This window comes from Sciurus vulgaris (genome assembly GCF_902686455.1).
Source record: "Sciurus vulgaris genome assembly, chromosome: 7".
Taxonomy (NCBI): domain Eukaryota; kingdom Metazoa; phylum Chordata; class Mammalia; order Rodentia; family Sciuridae; genus Sciurus; species Sciurus vulgaris.
Genome location: NC_136467.1, coordinates 53,987,394 through 54,008,553, shown reverse-complemented (window position 1 = coordinate 54,008,553; position 21,160 = coordinate 53,987,394). Strand labels below are relative to the sequence as shown.

At 37.1% G+C, this 21,160-nt stretch overlaps 1 protein-coding gene across 1 annotated transcript in view; it reads left to right on the top strand.

Moving 5' to 3' along the window:
* The window catches only part of RPF2 (ribosome production factor 2 homolog), a 52,476-nt gene that overhangs the window by 5,760 nt on the left and 25,556 nt on the right, over positions 1 to 21,160 (top strand). Inside the window, exons 3-6 of the mRNA XM_079149186.1 lie at positions 1,536 to 1,573; positions 3,309 to 3,348; positions 6,488 to 6,569; positions 8,097 to 8,173. Of these exons, the coding sequence (XP_079005312.1) occupies positions 1,536 to 1,573; positions 3,309 to 3,348; positions 6,488 to 6,569; positions 8,097 to 8,173 (237 nt within the window). The remainder of the gene's footprint in view (positions 1 to 1,535; positions 1,574 to 3,308; positions 3,349 to 6,487; positions 6,570 to 8,096; positions 8,174 to 21,160) is intronic.

Genomic DNA, 21,160 nt, shown 5'->3' with positions numbered 1-21,160 from the left:
TTCTTTGAGTTAAATCAAGTAAGTAATTGAACATGTTTTTGAAATTGACTAAACTTTCTATGCATATTAAACATGATAGTCAATTCAGATATCTAAATCCTAATTTGTGCTCATCCTTTTTTGATATGTTTCTGAATGTCATTTTTTTAACTAATGTCTTTTATATGCATTTTTTAGTTGTTGATTTATCTTTATTTTATATTTATTTATATGTGGTGCTGAGAATCAAACCCAGTGCCTCACACATGCTAGGCAAGTAAGTGCTCTACCACTAAGTCACAGCCCCAGCCCCCAAATGTCATTGTTTTGGTAGAACACTATCCTGTCAACCCTGTGATCCCTACATATTTAAGCTCTAATAGCACAGTATTACAGATTATTACAGTAGTTACCATGCATAATGATGACTGTGTAGTCAAGAAAAGATAGTAATGTTCATTACTCTGAGACAGGGAAACATTTGGATAAGAAGAATCTTCAAGAGTTTTGGTACTTCAGAAGGTCTATTTCACTGGTGAGTTTCTTTTCACTCTAGGCAAGTGCTCTCCATTGAGCTATATCCCCAACCCATGTGAGTTCTTTATTTACTAGCTCTTATAGCTAATGACTAATCATTTCCTTTTATTTTCCAATGTTTTCCCTCACTGATCCCTTTTTCTAATGCAAGGCAGTGCTTTATATCTTTGCTATTCTTTTTGATAGAGTAGTACTGGCCATACAGGTAATAAGTGATTATTAGTGAATTGGTGGAAAGAAGTGGGGGGAACAAGGAAGAGAGTTGGATAACAGCAGTTTTTTGTTTTGTGTTGTTTTTTGGTCCTGTGGATTGAAGCCAGGGATGCTTAACCACTGAGCAACATTCCCCAGGCCTTTTTATTTTTATTTTGAGGCAGGATCTCACTAAGTTGCTGAGGCCGACCTTGAACTTGGGATCCTTCTGTCTTGGCCTCCTGAGTTGATGGGATTACAGGTGTGTGCCATAGCACTTGGCAGCAGTAATTTTTTAATGGCTGTGTTTAAGGGCTGGGTACATAGCCTAGTGGTAGAGCACTTGCCTAGTGTGCAAAAGCACCAAGCTTTAATCCCCAGCACTGCAAAAATAAATGAAATAAACTCTGGCTAGTATTTTGATTGTCATAATTGTGATTTTGCTGAGTTCTTATATCTCCAAAGTTATTTCAGTTGTATCAGTGCTTTAAGATGGGATTTATTTTTCTGTTATCTTTTGCTCTTCTACTCCAGGTTGTTTACTTAAAGAGAGAATAGAGTAGGTAGAGTTTAAAGAAATGAAGGAAATTATTTAAGTTGAATCGACTATTGAAAGGGATGGATACCTTGAATAAGGAAAATCTAGTTTAAGAATATTAAGCTCATGTTACAAGTTATTCTAAGTGATCAAAAGGGAGCCAAACAAAAGACAACAGAATAGAATTCAGTGACCAGAGCAATCTTGTAGAATGCATGTTACAACGCTTTATTTTCATTTCTGCTTTTCAGAATGTTTTGTTTTAAAAGCTATAAATTATGTTTTACAGTATGCACTGAAAAAACCGTACGGCGTTCTGTATAAAAAGTAAGTCATGATCTTTAAAAAATTTATTTTAAATTATTTTGTTCCATTGTAAAAGTAACAACCACTTTATGAAAGATTTGGAAGGGAAATTTTTTTTTTTTTTTAATGTAAAAAGACACTGTCATTCCAGCTGAGCATGGTGCCCTGTGCCTATAATCCTACTATAATCCTAGTGACCTGGGAGGCTGAGGCAGGAGAAGTCCAAGTTTGAGGACAGCCCCAGCAATTTAGCAAGGCTGTAAATTAAGTGACTTATATTTCTTTCTGGTTTGTTTTCTCATTTGTGTCAAATGTGCTTATACAGTTGTAATCATAATCTGTGAGTATATAGCATATGTATATTTTTTATTTTAAAATAATTACAGATTTACAGAAAAGTTGCAAAAAGAGAGTTTCTATATATCTTTCACCCAGCTTTTCCTTTCTTGCATAGCCCTAATGCTAAGAAATTAACATTGGTATGGTAATGTTAATATATCCCTTTTCTCTTCTAGGATCCACATTACACTGAGTTATCACTTGCCTGTCCTCTCTAATTTGTGATGTTCCTCGGTCTTTTCTTGGTTTTGGTGGCCTTAACTTTTTTTTTTTTTTTTTTAGTTGTTGATGGATTTTTATTTTATTTTTCAAATTTATTTGTGTATGGTGCTGAGAATCAAACCTAGTGCCTCACGCACGCTAGGCAAGCGCTCTACCACTGTGCTACAACTCCAGCCCTACCTTAACACTTTTGATGAGTACTAGTCAGCCCTCAATTTGGGTTTGTCTTGGGTTTTCTTATCAGTAGATTGAGGTTATGTTTTTTTGGTCAAGAATACCATGAAAGTGATATGCTTTTCTCAGTAAATAAAATACTAGGAAATACATATGATGTCAATATGTCTTATGCTGGTAGTGTTAACCTGGTTAAAGTGGTGTCTACTGGGTTTCTCCACTATAAAGTTAACTATTTTTCCCTTTGTAGTTGGTAAGTATTTGAAAGAGATACTTTGAGACTAGGTAAAGACTGCAAATAGAGTTAACTGTCATTATTTGTTGGGGACTAGTTCCAGGACTCCTTTTGGATATTGAAGTCTGTTAATGTTCATATCCCTTATATATTAAATGGTGTGGGTTTTGCTCAGAATCAACATACATGCTCCCATGAGCTTTAAATCATCTCTAAGTTCCTTATAATACCTAAAACAATGTAAATACCATGTATGTGGTTGTTATGAAGTAGTGTTTAGGGAATGATTTTTTTAATGTTTTTTGAGACAGAGTTTTGCTAAGTTGCTTAGGACCTTGCTCAATTGCTGAGGCTAACCTTGAACTTTCCGTCCTCCTGCCTCAGCCTCCTGAGTTTCTGGAATTATATGCATGGGCCACTGCGTCTGGCCCCTCTTAGAATATTTTTAACCTTAAAAGTTCTGTGCCTAACTCACTGATCATGTCTCAGCTGAAATTGTTGTTCCACTCTTCACACTAACACAATACCCTATTTTATTTTTGTTATAATAATTATTACTTTTTGAACCTATTTTTCTACTAGAATATTTGCTCCGTGAAAGCAGGTATCTTATTTCATGTAATATTTTAGCATCCCTAAATCCTGGAACACTGCCTGGCATGTAACAGACACTAAATAAATATGGATACCATTCTGTTTTTTAAATCATCTTAATATATATTTTACATATTAATTAGATTTACTTATCAAGATTATTAAATTTTGGGTCACTTTTAATATTTTTAGGAAAAATATTACAAGACCATTTGAGGATCAGACATCACTGGTAAGTACAATATTTTTTCTGATTCAAGAGAATATGTAAATGATTATTCAAGGCTAATTGATGTTATACCCCTAATTTGAGAGTTTTTTAAATTAAATCATCCTTTGTAAGATAATTTTGATATGGGGGAATAAGAACTTTATTGTTTCATAAATACAACTATAACCGAGCACAGTGGTGCACACTGGTAATCCTAACCACGAAGAGGCTAGAGCAGGAATATTGCAAGTTTGAAACCAGCTTCAGTTCCAGTAATAGGGATGTAGTTTTATATATATATATATATATAAAATATTATTTATATACACACACATATAATAAAGTATATACATATATGTGTGTGTATATAATCTCCATCCTTTTTTTTTTTGCAGTACTGGGGATTTGAACCCAGGGCCTTGTGCTTGTGAGGCAAGCACTCAACCAACTGAGCTATAGCCCCAGCCCTGTTTATTATTTTGAGACTGGGTCTCTCTATGTTTCTCAGACTGGCTTTCAACTCTTGACTTCAAGCTATTTTGCATCAATCTCTTGAGGTCTTATATTCCACTATTGCTAATAAATGTACAAGTATATTGATAGAATTTTTTTAAAATTGAATTACATGTTAAAGCACATGATTAATTGTCAAATGGAGGCTTGCTTGTTTCAGATCTCTTTTGTTTTTGTACCAGGGATTGAACCCAGGGGCACTTAACCACTGAGACACATCCCAGCTGGGGTTTTTGTTTTTTTTTTTTTTTTTTTTTGAGATCTATAGGATTTTGCTAAGTTGGTAACGGCCTCACTAAGTTGCTGAGGCTGGATTTTGAACTCATGATTCTCCAGTCCCAGCCTCCCAAACTATTGGGATTACAGGCATGTGTCATTGTACCTGCTAGATCTTTTCTTTTACCCCTCTGTGGTTAAGTGACTTTCTCTAGCAGTGTGCTTTGATTTTTTGCCTTTTTATTATTTTTAGTGTATTATAGGCTTCCCTTGTGATTTCTAAATTATTGTTTTGTGATTGTTTTGTTTTTGCAGTACTAGGGGTTGCGGATTGAACCCTGGGGTATTATACCACTGAACTACATTCCCTTTCTTCTTATTTTTTTATCTTGAGACAGGATCTTGCTCAGTTGTTGAGGCTGGCTTTGAACTTGCAGTCCTCCTGCCTCAATTTTTCAAGTGACTGGGATTAATGTGTGCCACCATTCCTGACCATAAGAACATTCTTATTTTTTATATTTTTGGTACCAGGGATTGAACCCAGGGGCCCTTAACTGCTGAGCCACTTGCCCAACCCTTTTTATTTTTTATTTTCAGACAGGGTCTCACTAAGTTGCTTAGGACCTTGCAGAATTTCCGAGACTGGCTTTGAATTTGTGATCCTCCTGCCTTAGCCTGCTAAGCCACTGGGATTATACGTGTGTACTACCATGCCTGGCTATAAGAATGTGTTTTAAATTTTTAAGAAAACTATTTCCATTGATGTAAAAAATTTTTTTAAAAATTCTTCTTGTGCCAGACACTGTACATGGTTTACTCACATATGACATAAAGCCCTTGCATATTTTCGTAGGAGGTTTTATTGTCTCTGATGATAAAAGTCTCAGAAAAGTTAATTTGTGCCTGGTACAGTGGCACAGGCCTGTAATTCAGGCAGCTCAGGAGGCCAAGGCAGGAGGGTTGCAAGAACAACCTCAGGAACTTAGTGAGATTCTGTCTCAAAATAAAAATAAATCAGTAAGTAAAAAGGGCCAGGGGTGTGGCTCAGTGGTTAAGCATCTCTGGGTTCAATTCTCAGTACCAAAAAAAAAAAAAAGAAAAGAAAGGTTAATATGTCCAGATGCCATACTAAGTGGCAGACCTTTTGTTCTTGAACTTTGTGATTCTATGTCCTTCACACTGGGAGTGGATATGCAGGTGTAGCTTTTTGCTCCATTGTTTCTGCTTAGGTACCGAACTGAATGATAACTAAAGTAGGGTCCCATTATCTCAGAGAGTCTTAGAACCAGTGAAGAAAAATTGAGGATTATGGCTGTTTCATCTGATCTTTAAATTTTTTCTTTATTGATTTTGGAGGCCTTCCCACTGATTTTTGGACTCGAACAAATCAAATCTAATTTTTGTGCTAAGATTGGTGATCTCAGTGAATTGAATCAGTTGGGATATATAGGAAATGTAGGTAATACTAGAAAAGAATCTGTACAGGATTGAAACTCCATAACTATTGTCCCACTCCTCTCCATCCTGCAATGGAAGCCAGTTACTTCTGAGAGCCAAACAGAGAGATAGCTCTCATACTGGAATATCATAGATGTGTCAGTCAGCCCTGTCTGTGTACACAATATTGAACCATTTCTCTTTGGGGATCCATGGAGATACTAGGGCTAGATCCCTGTGTGGTTGCAGTTTGTAAGCTCATGGATCCAATTGTAAACATCCTCCAAATACCATATTGATAAATTCATATGTCTCCTATATATTAAGATGTGCTATTGATGATAGTAATGTTTTATGAGTAAAGGAATTTGTTTAGCAAATGAAACCTTTGGTGTTCTACTACAAAATGACTACATCAACTAAATGACTGCTACTTTTTTTTTTTTTTTTTTTTTTTTTTTGCGGTGCTGGGGATTGAACCCAGGGCCTTGTGCTTAAGAGGCAAGCACTCTACCAACTGAGCTATCTCCCCAGCCTGACTACTACATTTTTATTGTTGCTTTTTTGGTACTAGGAGTTAAACCCAGGGGCACTCAAACACTGAGCTGCATTCCCAGCCCTTTTTTATATTTTATTTTTACACAAGGGTCTCCATGAGTTGCTTAGGGCTTTGCTAAATTGTTGAGGATGGTTTAAACTCATGATCCTCCTGCCTCAGCCTCCTGAGCCACTGGAATTAAAGGAATGCATCATTGCGCCTGACCATAAATGTTCTTGTTTTACTTATTAACCTAATAGTCTTCACATATTTTTATTTTTGAAATCTTTCCCTTAAGTAACTCAAAACAAAATTTGAAGTAAAATGCTAAAAATGAAATATTTGCATATTTCTGTGTAGTTCACTAATTCTGTATTAACTTCCGCTGAAAAGAAGTGAAATGTTAAATTCACAGGTAAGATTCTCAAAGTTCTTATTTTTTATTTGCCTTTATAGGAATTCTTTTCAAAGAAGTCAGATTGTTCTTTATTCATGTTTGGTTCCCATAACAAGAAGCGGCCAAATAATCTAGTAATAGGTAAGTATCATTTACTTTAAAAAAAAAAAAAAAATTTTTTTTTTTGTGGTACCAGGGATTGAATCCAGGGGTGCTTCACCACTGAGCTACACCTCCAGCCTTTATATTTTTTGAGACAAGATCTTACTAAGTTATCCAAGCTGACCTGGAACAACTCCTGAGGAGCTAGGATTACAGGCATGCACTGTAATCATACCTGCGTGGTTTATTTCTCAATGTTTTTATTTGTAGAATCAGCTCTGTGACTCATAAACTGATCGTTCAGGATTCAGGAGTAATCATTAAGCTTTACAGTAATTTTTTTTTTACCTTATAACATTAAATACAATTATTTTGGAGGTCCTAGGTATAGCTCAGTGGTAGAGCACTTTCCTAGCATGTGCAAGGCCCTGGGTTCTATCCCCAGCACAGCAGAAGAAAAGAAATGAGACAATCTTCAGGTAAAGGACAGGGCATATATATTTTTGTGTGGATGTGTGGTGCTGGGATTGAGCCAAGACTTTGCATGTGCAAAGTTATAATCTTCAACCTGGGCATATAAATATTACCCTGCCAGTACATGGAAATTAACACAAGTTAAGGAAAAATATGAAAGAGTTCCTTATTTATTAATTTTTCTTAGAATGCCATTCTGCCTCTGTGAAGTTTTGGTTTAAATAGGAAGTATGGTCTCTTAGGTCTCTCAGCATCCTCACTCAGTTGTAGATGCAACACTGTTACCTTCTACTTGCATTGGGTATCCTTGAGCTGTCACATAGTATGTGGGGGGAGATCACCCTATTTCAAGTTGTAGGTATTTTTATAATATGAAATATATATGTGTACTTAATCAGAATTATATTTAGAAAAAAAAATAGTAGTATATCTGTCCCCATAAATTAACCCTTCCCTAATTAATATCCATTAGATAAATACATTTAAAAAGAATTCTTGCCTGGGTGTATTGAGGTTTGATTTGGCATGCCCACTGGTATAACCATGCCATTTATTCTCTGTGGGCCTTCATTCTTTTAGTTCCTGAGAATTGAACCCAGGGCTTTACACATGTTGTGCATACATTCTGCCTCGGAGTTACACCTTTAGCCCATATTTATCCTTCTGTAAAATAAAGGAGTTGGGCTAAATGCTTTTTGAGGTCCTTTTTATGGTTAATATCTTAACAGTCTAATTTAGATAGAAAGAGGAAGTGTATTTGGATAGTCTAGGGAGAAAGAAAAGAGAAATACTAGGGTGTTTTGTGCATGCTACAAAGTGGACACATAGCTGGGTGTGGTGGCATGTGCCTGTAATCCCATCAGTTAGGGAGGCTGAGGCAGGATTGCAAGTTCAAAGCCAGCTTCAGCATTTTAGCAAGGTCCTATCTCAAAATAAAATGTAAAAAAGACTAAAGGACTGGGAATGTGGCTCAGTGGTTAAGCACCCCTGGGTTCCATCCCCAGTACCCCACCCCGCCACAAAAAAGGAAAGTAGATACATATAAGGCTACTGTTTAGGGAAAACAGTACTTAAAAATGCATTTTCTTCTAGGTCGCATGTATGACTACCATGTGCTGGATATGATTGAATTAGGTGTTGAGAAGTTTGTGTCTCTCAAAGATATTAAGGTAAGATACTAATCATAAAAATAAAAAGCATTTTGTAATGTTGCTCTTGGGCAGTGGTGATCATAGGTGAAGAGCACTGATAGAATTTTATAGAGAACTTCATGTTTTTATTCTGGCATGCTCTAAGAAATACTATTTTATTTTACAAATAGGATTCTTTAAAGCATATCACACATGTGGGTATTGTGGCAGATAGACTTCAGACTGTGGTCGCTAATTCTTGTCTAGGCCCATGGTTTAAGTGCTATCCTTGCCCTCTGAATGATCATGATGCCTGTGTTATAGAATCTCAGAGGTTAGAATAAAGGCCTATTCTTTTTGTTTGTTTGTTTTTTGCGATGCTGGGGATTGAACCCAGAGCCTTGTGCTTGCGAGGCGAGCACTCTACCAACTGAGCTATCTCCCTAGCCCATAGAGACCTATTCTAAATCCAGGAAGTTCTGGCTGATCATGTAGTATTTTGGCCATCAAATTTCTAGCTTGATATTTCTAATCAATTGCTAAAGATCACCTTGTAACTGAATGTTAAGATAAACTCAGGTTGCACCTGGCTTCAGTTGAGAGCGACCTGGCTTCAGGTTGTGATGATACTGTGGTGCTGCATATTTAAATATAAGTACCTGCAAGAATAAAAAAAAAAAAAATTTAAAAAAAATTTCTAGCTTAATCCCCCCTTGGACTTGGTATCTTTGTATCCCCTTTGTTTGAAAGAGATTGTGAAGTAAAAAGCAATGAGGAAGAATTGCACCTCAGCTCCTAGATGCAAATTGGGCTCTTATTCTCTCAAAACTCTGCTTCTGGCTTAGTCTACCCATGAAATGTATTATTTCACTTAGAATTCATAGCCATCCTGTGCTTAGCCAAAATAATTTTCCCTATTATTTATAGATTTGGCATTTGAGACCCAGAAGTGTTTCATTGGTTATCTGGAGTCATACATATAATAAGTGGAACCAAGATTAGTTCTCGAGAACTTATCTTTCTTTTGGTACTGGGAATTTAACCCAGGGACTCTTTAACCCAGGGGATCTTTACAGCTGATTGCATCGCAGTCTTTATCCCTCTCCCACTTTTTTTATTGATGTATTATAGAGTACATATCGATGAGATTTGTTGTTAAATATTCATACATGCACTCACTATAACAATATAATTAGACCAATATCACTCCCCAGCACTTTCCTCTCCCTCTCCACCTTCCACCCCTTGGTCCCTTTCCTCTACTGATCTCTCTTTGATTTTTAGGAGATCTACCCCCCACCTTTGTTTTTCTTTTTCTTTTCTAGCATCTGCATATGAGAGAAAACATATGACCCTTAACCTTCTTTTATTTAACTTATTTCCCTTAACATGATGGTCTTTAGTTCTATCCGTTTTCCTCCCAGCTCTTGTTTTGAGAGTGCACCTGGCTCTCAAGATCTTTAAGAAAAAGGGTATTGTCATTTGTAGTGGAAAATTATGTAACTATTCTTAGTTATGAAGTTTGTTATAGTTGAAAAAATTTTAGATTGTATGTATTAATACCTTCAGTCAGCCCTTGTCTAAAAAGGGTACACACCTTCCAGGTTTAGTAGAATTTCTAAACTAAATATTCCCTTATTGTGCAGATTTGAAAGAAGGCTCTTATAAGATCCCCATTTGGTCAGCTTCCTCAGGTACAGGACAGACAATGGCCTGGAGATTGGATTTAGAGGCAGAACATGAGGTTTTGAGACCTTTCTTTCCATTAAAGTGACATTTGTAGTACGACAAATTAATGATTTCTTGACCCTCAATTGCAGCCAAGTATAAAATAAGTGTAGCAACATCAAATGAGATAGTATCTGTGAAAACACTCATCAATGAAAATAATATATTGGAAGGTGTTTTGTAAAGTACATAAACTAATGACTTGATTATTGTGGAAGCCATCATATTATTAGTTTCTTTGGGGCTATGCACAAATCCCTGGAGATGAGCAGCATAAGCCAATTTTATCTTTACTATTACTGTTTACTTGGTCACTAGTTTGGTGGGTGTGAGTACTGACTGATAGGTGGTTATCAATCTCCCTATTCTTTCTGTTTCATTCCAAAGCAATGAAATCCTTGCTGCTTTTAAACTGGAACACAAGCCTGATGTGGTGATGCATACCTGTAATCCCAGCTACTAGTGAGAGGCAGAGGCAGGAGGATTGAAAATTTGAGGCCAGCCTGGGCAAGTTTATGGCACCCTGTCTTGAAATGGAGTGGTGTGACATGTAGTTCTAGTGTGCATGAGGCCCTGGGTTCAAACCCAGTACACACACACACACACACACACACACACACACACACCACAACTAAGTTTTCATTTGTGGATTATGTGAGTTTGTATGTACGTGTGTGTGTGTACATAAAAAAACCCCACAAATTTCATTATTTGATAAGAAATGTGCTTACACTGACAATTCTGGCATACACTCAGATTTTTTTAAATAGTTCTCTTTTCATCCCAATTTTAGGTTACAAGCTTGTATTTTTAGTTTGTTTTGGAATTGTATAATTTGTTACATTTTTCCTTCAGAATATTAATTTCCTCTTCTACCACCTCATTTTTAAGACATTTTTCATTGGTATTTCTTTTCTTTTTTTTGCCTATTGTGTTTACCATGCCTCTTCCATTAATGAATTCTTATGCAGGCACAATAAGAATAAACAGTTTAACAGGTGATTATACTTTACCAAGAAGTTCAGTGAGTATTCTAGGAGCCTGTTTCTAAGATGACATTATATCAAATAAACCTTAATGAACAAGATGATTGAATTTTGAGGCAAGTTGATTTTATTTTAGATAAGATAGCTACACTGCAACTGCCTGAGAAATTTTGAGAAGTTTTTGGAATGTTGTATAATGCATAAGAATTATTTCCTTGTTTTTTCTTTATCTAAAAAACTCAAGCTGGGCCTGGTGGGTGCACAACTATAATCTCAGCTACTCAAGAGGCTAAGGCAGGAGGATCTCAAGTTTGAGGTCTGGCTGAGGAACTTAGTGAGACCCTTTCTCAAAAAATAAAAAGGTCAGGTAAGGTAAGCTCAGTGGTAAAGTGACCTTGGGTTCAATCAATCCCCAGTATTAAAAAAAAAAAAAGACCTGAAAAGGGTTGCCCAGAAGTAAATTCCACATACTTACAGTATTTTTAGTATACCTGTTTATAATATTTTTAGAATTTTGAATATTTAGTTCCTTTCAGAATATTAAGGTGTAGATCATCTGTTGTATTCTTTTTTTTTTTTTTTTGTATTGTCTTTTAGTTCAAGATTTTCATGAAATGGTTGTGACTCTTTTTAATAGAATAACATTCTTTACATGTTAACTATTGTTTCACATAACTTTTGTTTTCTTTTTTTGATGTGTATACTGGGTCATGACTTAAAATGTATTTTTTATTACTATGCATTGTGACGAAAGCCAGAACTGTGGGATTGGTGTTGCCACCTTTTCATACCTACTACATACCTAAATAGTCCCTATAGTCCTAGGATCAGGTAAGTACAGATGGAGCATAGAAGATTCAGGCTTTCCTTTAGGCAGACCTTCAGCATATCTTCATCCCCTAAGTACAGATAGTTGATACTCAGGGTTTGGAGGCAGAGAATGTCAACAGCAATGGTCAGGATGAGCAGGAAACAACAGGTGACCTCTAGTCCTAGGGCAAAAGATGTTTTTTTTTTTTTTTTTTTTTTGTCCTATTTGTTTTTCTGCTGGATTTGGATAATCCCTGATTACCTGTCAGAGTGGAGGTACTAGAATTAATGGGAAACTCAGACCAACAACCATTCACCTTCCTTCATAAGTTAATCCTTCAGTTAAAGAATTTCTTCTGGGGCTGGGGATATAGCTCAGTTGGTAGAGTGCTTGCCTCACAAGCACAGGGTCCTGGGTTTGATCCCCAGCACCAAAAAAAAAAAAGAATTTCTTCTTTACTTGGTAGCTTCTAAATCTTCTTCACGTATCCTTAGTATAGAAAATCTAGAGTTAGACAAAATACTTTTTTATAGCAAGCACTTCAAGACTATGAAGTGAGAATTGATCCGTATTTTCTACAACTTGTATAAAATTACATTGTTTTCCATGTGAATGTTTGGGTAGTGGTTTAAATTTTTAAGTCTCCCCTGCCCTTTCCTATACTGGGTATTGGGCCCAGAGTGTTACCTGTGTTAGTCAAGAGATCTACCATGTTAGCACATCCCTAGTCCTTTTTTTTTTTTTTTCCTTTGGTACCAGGGATTGAACCCAAGGGTGCTTAACCACTGAACCACATCCCCAGCCCTTTTTATTTTTATTTTGAGACTGGCTCTCACTAAGTTGCTGGCCTTGAACTTGAAATCTTTCTGCCTCAGCCACCCTTTTAGCTGGGATTGCAGGTAGGTATCACCATACCTTGTTCCTAAAGTTGCTTTTAATGTAACGCAGTAGGAAAGGCACAGTGGTACAAATAATTCAGAGAAACTGCAGTTAAATTTATTTTGATTCTGGAATGCTGGCTATGAGAGGGCAATTTTTAGTTTTTTTCAGTTGGTTTTGTTTTTCTCAAATGTAGCTTTTAATTTTATTTTCTGTATAAACTAATGTTAAAAAGTAGTTTACATCATTCTTTGACCTCCTATTATATGATAAATGTAAATGAATGGAAAAAAGAATTTTATGGGGGGATACGGGGCATTGAACTTAGAAGCACTTGACCCTGAGGCTGGCTTTGAACTTGTGATCCTCCTATCCCAGCCTCCCCAGCTGCTGGGATTACAGTGTGCACCACTGCAACTGGCAAGAATTTATTTTTTATTATTATTGTTATTTTGAGATGTGGTCTTGCTGTGTTGCCTAGGCTGGTCTTGGAACTCCTAGGCTCAAGGGATCCTCCCCAGTCCGCCTCCTAAGTAGCTGGGACTATAGGCATGCCATTGTACCTGGCTCAATTATTTTTCAGTCTAAGTGTCTATAAGCCTAAAAATCTAATCTTTTTTTTTTTTTTTTTAACTATAAAATCAGTATTTGCAGACATAGCTTTAGAATAGTTAATATAATCTAAAACAAATTACCATATGTATTGACTGCCTAAAAATCAGCATATTAACAGTTTAGACTTTGATAGTTGAATAATTACCTTTTTTTTTTCCCCATTTCACAGAATAGTAAATGTCCCGAGGGAACAAAACCCATGTTAATATTTGCTGGTGATGCTTTTGATGCAACTGAAGACTACAGAAGATTAAAAAGTCTTCTTATTGGTAAATATTTTAATATATTTTATTTGTAGGGTAGTTGAGGTAGGCAATTTGACTGTCATTGATGGCACTTTGTTTGGGTGTACAATTTTTTTTTTCTTTTTTCAATTTCATTGTTACTTAATTATCTATCTAAATAGAGCTAAAGGGAATATACATTTTATGGATGATTTTTTTGATGTTATGATTGAAGTATCATCCTATTTATACAGTGTTTTATACTTTACAAAATGCTTACACCCCTATCCTGTCATTAGTAGTGTTGTTAGGTTAAACTTAAGTTGTGAACTTCAAATTTCACGATTGTTAAACATCATCCACTTTCACCACTTTGATCTCTGAGACCTCTTAGTTTGATACACAAGCACTTTCATAACCACCTCAGTATAACTTACCCTCTTGATCTTCAGTTTCCTTTTATTTTTCTTTGAAAAAGTGGTTTGTTGAAATGTGTTTTGCACATCCCTCTTATATTTCCTGATGTCGTTCTTATTTTTTCAATTTCTAATGTTCTTTGAAGTTTCATATCAGGTTTTGTTTCCAGGAAACCCTCAGTGACCTCCCCAGCTTATTTCATTGTCATCAGCATTCTCAGTGCCAAATATTTGTTAGGTACTTTACATTGATTGCTTAATTTTCACAAGAAACATACAGAATCGTTTTATAGATGACTTACTCTACCACCACCCTGCTGCCCTTGCTGGGGATCAAACCCAGGACTTTTGGCATGCCAAGCATGTACTTACCATTGTACACCCCCGCCCCAGTAGATGACTTACTAGTAGTGAAGTAATATTACTTTATTTTTTCATTTATTTTTATGCGGTGCTGAGAATTGAACCCAGTGCTTCAGACATGCTAGGTAAGCACCCTACCACTGAGCCATAACCCCAATCCCCACGTTTTTCCTTTTTTGATAAATTGGTATTATTGTTACTGTTCTTCCAGTTTTCTTTTTTTTGCAGTGCTGGGGATTGAATCCAGGGCCTTGTGTTTGACAGGCAAGCACTCTGTGAACTGAGCTGTATCCCCAGCATTCAAGGGCTTTTTTTTTTTTTTTTTATTATTTGTTTGTTTGGTTGGGTTTTTTTTTTTTTTTTTTTTTTTCTTTTCTCTCTCAGTACTGGGCATAAAACCCAGGGGGTCTCATTCGTACTTGGCAGTTGATCTACCACTGAGCTATATCCTCATTCTTTCTCTTTTTTTTTTTTTGCGCGGTGCTGGGGATCAAACCCAGGGCCTTGTGCTTATGAGGCAAGCACTCTACCAACTGAGCTATCTCCCCAGCCCTTTCTCATTTTATTTTAAGATAGGGTCTTGTTAAATTGCCTAGGCTAATCTTGAACTTGGGACCCTTCTGCCTCAGCCTCTGGAGTAGCTGGGTTTTTAATTGTGCACCACCATGCTCAGCTACATGTTTAGTTTTGATTTTAATAATTTTTGTGATGCTGAGGATTGAACCCAGGGCCTTGTGCATGCTAGGCAGGCACTCTGCCAACTGAACTATATTCCCAGCTCTCCGTGATTTTTGAAAGGTTGGTAATCTCAGTGTCCTGTGACCATAGTTGCCTGGGGGGGGGGGGGGGTTTGTTTGTTTGTTTTATAACCCTGGAGAATAATTTTATCAAGAGATTTGAACTCATTTAAAGGGTCTGGCGAACTTTTTGATGACTCTGAGCAGCAGTCTTCTTCACCTCTTTTTTGACAGCCTCAAGGTCCCTTATTGATGTGCAGCAACATTTTCTCAATTTTCAGTAATTTATTTTACTTCATTTGAGCCTTTTTTTGTACCATTTTTATAAATTTAGGCTTGTTACCCTAAATTACCCTTTTAAAAACTTTTTATATACTTTGCCCTAGATTATCATTGGAAAGTTGGTTGCGTACAAATTAAATCATATTCTTGCACTTTATAAATCTGAGCCCACTAAAAAAGATTTGGGATAGATACATTGAGACACATTGGTTTTATTTTTTCTTGTTGGTACTATTAACAGTGTTATTGTTGGGATTACAATTTTCAGAACTTCTCGTTTCTCTTAATAAGCCTTGGGGCAGGGGAGTTGTTTGGTTTTGGTTTTGGGGGCTTGTTTTAGTCAGCTTTTTCACTGCTGTGACTAAATGACCTGACCAGCATAACTGTAGAGGAGGAAGAGTTTATTTGAGGGTTCACGATTTCAGAGTTCTTAGTCCATAGCCAGCTCCATTCCTCAGGACTTGAGGTGAGGCAGAACATCATGGCGGAAGAGTGTGGCAGAGGGCAGCAGCTTACATTGTGATCAAGAAGCAGAGAGAGACTCCACTTACCAGATACAAATATATACCCAAAGCCATGCCTCAGTTCCCACCTCCTCCAGCTTCACCCTACCACTTCAGTTACCACTCAGTTAATCCCTGTCAGGGGGATTAAATCACTGTTTGGGTTAAGACTCTTACAGCCCAATCATTTCTCCTCTGATCCTTCTTGCATTGTCTCACATGATCTTTTGGGGAACACCTCACATATAAACCTTAAGAGGGGTGGGGATTGAACCCAGGGCCCCCTAAATGCTAGGCAAGTATTGTACCACTGAACCATACCCCTGGCTGAGCATTAGTATTATCTGTTTAATCCTTATAAAAACTCTGGAATTTGGTGACATTCATTGCAGAAATGGGAAAACAAACAGAAGCTCATAGAGGTTAAATAAGGGGTATTAAATAGGTAAAGCAGAACTGAGACCCAAAACGTGAGCTTTTCTGCCTGTTAGTCCATTTTCTCTTGCAGAATCTTTGTAGGTTCTTACCTATATTTTCTATGAATTAAATTCATACATAAATGGCAGTGATTAATATTTCCTATTTTCTATAGTAAATCCCAAAAATATCAAGAATTTTTGCTTGCTTATTTGTTTGGTACTAGGGTTTAAACCCAGGGGCACTTCACTACCAAGCTACATTCCCAGCCCTTTTTGATTTTTATTTTGAGTTAGGGTCTCACTGTTTCTTAGGGTCTTGTTAAGTTGCTGAGGCTTGCTTCAAATTTGTGGTCCTCCTGAGTCGCTGGGATTACAGGCATGTGCCCTGTGCCCAGCAGGAGTATTATTTCAGCCAGATTTTCAGGCATTTCTATTACTTGTACTCCATTGACCCAGATTTCCCACCTTTCCCCACTAGGTTCCCATATGATTATGTTGGGTGAGGTAGGCACTTATAATTTCTTAAAACAGACAGGGCTTTTGTTTGCCTTTGTTTTGATGGCCTTTTAAAGCCCTGCCTTCTCATTTTGTGTTTCCACTAGGTGGCATGAATGACCACATAATGTAGCGATGAGGGAAGGGAGTGAAAACCTAATGCAATCTGGGGACCGAAACAGACAGGTGGAAGAGGAATGGAATGCGATAGTAGGACACAAAGGGAAGTGGGTTTTCAGTGTAAATATGAAGTAAAATAATTGTTCCTTAGTTGTGTGTTCAAATGAAATACAGTGATGTGTCATTTAATGATGCACATATAGCCTGAAAAATGTGTCAGGTGAGAGTTGAAGTATCAAAGTGTATCTACACAAACTAAATTGACTCTGACATTACTGGGTGATATATATATGTGTATATGTATGTGTGTTTGTGTGTGTATATATATACACATTCATATAATTTTTTTTCCAGGCATGGGGAGATACTGGAGATTAAACCCTAGAGTGTTTAACCACTGATCCACATCACCAGCCCGTTTTCTTTTTTATTTTGAACAGGGTCTTACTAAGTTGCTTAGGCCCTCACTAGGTTGCGTAGGCTGTCCTCACCCAAACCTTCGATCGATCCTACTGCCTTAGTCTTCTGAGTTGCTAGGATTACAGACCTATGCCACTATGGCTGGCTTAGATGATATATTCTTATGGAACCATTGTCATCTATGTGGTCTATCACTGAAATGACTGTATGGAAGATCAGTGAGGAAAGAAATTAATGAAGGGCTTTCTTATAGGAAGTTTCTTTTTTGCTTACTTAAATAATATAGTTTTTTTGTAAAAAGTATTCTATAAATCTAGTGGAAATTGCTTTCTTATTTTTCCTTTTTTAAATTGCAGTGCTGGGGATGAAATCTAGGATCTCATGAATGCCAGGAATGTATTAAGTTACATCTTCAGCCCCGGAACTATGTGGGTTTTTTTTGTTTTTTTTTTTTTGGTACTGGGAATTGAACCTAGGTTGCTTAACTGTTGAACCCAAGTTGCTTAACTACTGAACCCAGGTTGCTTAACTACTGAGCTACATCCCAGCCCTTTTAAAAAAAAAAAAAATGATTAGTTTTTATTTCGAAACAGGATCTTGCTAAGTTGCTGAGGTTGGCTTTGAATTTGTGACTTGCCTCAGCCTCCCTAGCTGGCTGGGATTAAAGGTGTATGCCATCATGTCTGGCTAGAACTGCATCCTTGATAGAAAACCAGCAAATAATCTTTTTAGATTCAGTCCTTCCTAATTTTTATTGTTACTGTTTTTATGTGACTGTTCATTGAACATTAAGCTGATAGTAAATCAAGAAATGGGTTAATTTTAATAAGTATTTCTTTAAGACCTGTTATTTAGCTACCTAATAAGATTAATTCTTCTTAATGCCTTTATTTATATCAATAGCTACATTGTCTTTCTCATTTCCTAATTAAAAAAAAAAATTTTAGATGTTGATAGACCTTTATTTTATTCAATTATTTATACGTGGTGCTGAGAATTGAACCCAGTGCCTCACACATGCTAGGCAAGCACTTTACCACTCTGCCACAACCCCAGCCCACATTTCCTAATTTTTAATCTGTTTGAAAAATGTGCAGTTAGGTGGGTGTGGTGGCACATACCTGTAGTCCCAGCAACTCAAGAGGCTGAGGCAGGAGGATCTCAAGTTTGAGTCTAGCCTCAGCAATTTAGTGAGGCCTAAGCAACTTAGCAAAACCCTGTCTCAAAAAATAAAAAGGACTGTGGGGACGTGGCTCAGTGGTAAAGTGTCCCTAGAGTCAATCCCTAGTACCCCAAAAAAGAAAAACGTGCAGTAATGAAAATAACTGCTATAGGTTTGATTAGGTAATTTATTAATCTTTTCTATAGCCTCACAGAGGTTGTTGAATCAGTCTTCTCAGGTTGCCATAGCAAGATATCATTGACTTGGTGGCTTAACCCACAGAAATCTGTTTTCTTGTAGTTCCAAAGCTTAATGCCCAAGATCAAAGTTGCTTCCAATTCTCTTTCTGGTGAGGACTCTCTTCCCTGGCCACCTTCTTCCTGTGTTCTCACATGACCTATCTTTAATTTGTGCCCAGGGAGGGAGGGCACAACAGGCTTGCTGATTTTTTTCTTACTAGGACATAAATTCTGTTGGATTAGGGTCTTTAAACTTCATATTATCCTCAGAGGCCTCCTCTCTAAATATAGCCACATTGATGCCTAGAGCTTCAAAGTATAAATATTGAGAGAATATGAGCATTCAGTGCCTAAGAGTAATATTGTTCCCAGGTTATGGATAAAGAAATGGAGACCAGTTAGCTTGATTGCCCAGTATGAAGAGATACTAAGTAGCAGATTCAGGATCTGATTATATTCCCTGACTACAGATCCTATGGCTTTTCTGTAAGTATGCAGATTGGCCTCCAGTCTCCCTTTCCACTGTATTGACTTGTGGACACAGACACATTTAAAATATTATTTTTGCCTGTAATTAATCCACTGAAAAATATCAAACTGAGCTTTCCATCTCTGACTAAAACCAATTAATTTTCAGCCCCTTCTTTTTAACTGAAGTTTTATCTTCATCTGTACCCTCATAATATCTTTTTCCTGAACTATCATTCCTGCCCATTTGCAGGCCAGCTTTTTGTCAGCATTTTTAGACACATTTTAATCTATCACACCTTTGTTTTAGACTCATCTTGAACTTTCCTTGATCAGGTCCTGGACTCTTCAGCTACTTATTAGTAATTTAAAAATTTATGCCTTGACTGACTTTTTTTAAAAAGTTAATATCCATGGTAAATATGATACTCTGATATGGAACATTGGCTTTAAAAGAATTTCAAAATTGAAAAATTATGTTTCGGTGAAAGAGTCATGAGATTAAATGATTGAGAGGTGAAACTTACACACATTTTTCAGGGATCATTTTTGTACTGCCTATCTTTTTAGGTAAATATTAGAGCAAAATGGGGCATTTAGAATAAAGCTCTTGGAAATTGGATTTAAAAAGTGTGTTGAGGGCTGGGGAGTTAGCTCAGTTGGTAGAGTGCTTGCCTTTTGTGCACAAGGCCCTGGGTTCAGTCCCCAGCACCAAAAAAAAATAAAGTGTGTTGAGATTTTTTGGTACTGGGGATTGAACCCATGAATGCTTAACCACTGAGCTACATCCCCAGCCCTTTTGAATTTTAATTTTGAGACATGGTTTCACTATGTTGCTTAAGGCCTCACTAAATTCCTGAGGCTGGTCTTGAAATTGTAATCCTCCTGCCTAAACCTTCTAAGTTGCTGGGATTACAGGTTTATTACCACCTCACCTGACATGTATTGAGTTTTTCAAAAGTAATTTCACATGTGCTTTTAGACTTTTTCAGAGGCCCCACAGTATCAAATATTCGCCTGGCTGGATTAGAGTATGTTCTGCATTTCACTGCACTGAATGGGAAGATTTACTTTCGAAGCTATAAGTAAGTATGTTTCTTAGCATGGTTTTTTTTTTTTTTTTTTTTTTTTTGGTGGTACTGGGGATTGAACTCAGGGCCTTGTGCTTGTGAGGCAAGCACTCTACCAGCTGAGCTATCTCCCCAGCCCTAGCGTGTTTTTCTTAATTCTCAGGGTTAGCATGTTAGTGTGACTGTTTTATAGGGCTCAAGCAAAATTGGCATCTGCTCAAGAATTTGGAGAGTTTGCTGAATAGTAGTGGCAGCAGCACTGTGCTGACACACCATCAGAATTAGATTAGATCCTGCTAATCTTTGCCTCTGAAATTCTAGTTTTTCCAGGGTCCGGGGGCATTTAATATTGTATGCTTTCTGAGTCTGGAACACTAATTCAAGAATGATCTGCCTTAGCTTTATACAGTATCTCTTTATTTGTTTTGTTGTTTGTTTGTTTGATAGGTACTGGGAAGTGAACCCAGTGGTGCTTTACCACTGAGCTACATACATCTCCAGCCGTTTTAATTTTTTTGTTTTGAGATGGAGTCTCACTAAGGGCCTGCTTAGGGCCTGACTAAATTGACAAGGCTGACCTTGAAATTACTATTCTGCCTCAGCCTGCAGGGTTGCTGGTTTATAAACTTGCACAGCTGCACACATTCCTATTTTTTTTTTTTTTAATCTCGAGACAGGGTCTTGCTAAGTTAATTAGGGCCTTCTAAGTTGCTGAAGCTGCTGGCTTTGAACTTGTGATCCTCCTGCTTCAGCCTCCCAAGTCACTGGGGTTATGGGTGTGCACCAAGGTGCTCAACTTTTTATTGTTCTAAACTGCATTTAGAGTGCATAGCCATAAGTCAGACCAGCCAAAACAAATCTCAGAATTTTAACCACCCCCCAACCCTGGCCAAGGCACAGACAGAGGTTTAAATAGGAAAAATAGATAGCTTTCAAGAAAATGGGGGGGGTTGGTTATCAATCTCAAAAGATGAGAAACCTTTGGGGTAGAGCAAGGAATACACACTTGAGGGAGAATGCATCCTATCTCCAGAGGGCGAGAGAGCCAAAATCCTAAATCTTTTAAAAAACTGTAGTCCCGCTGGGTGC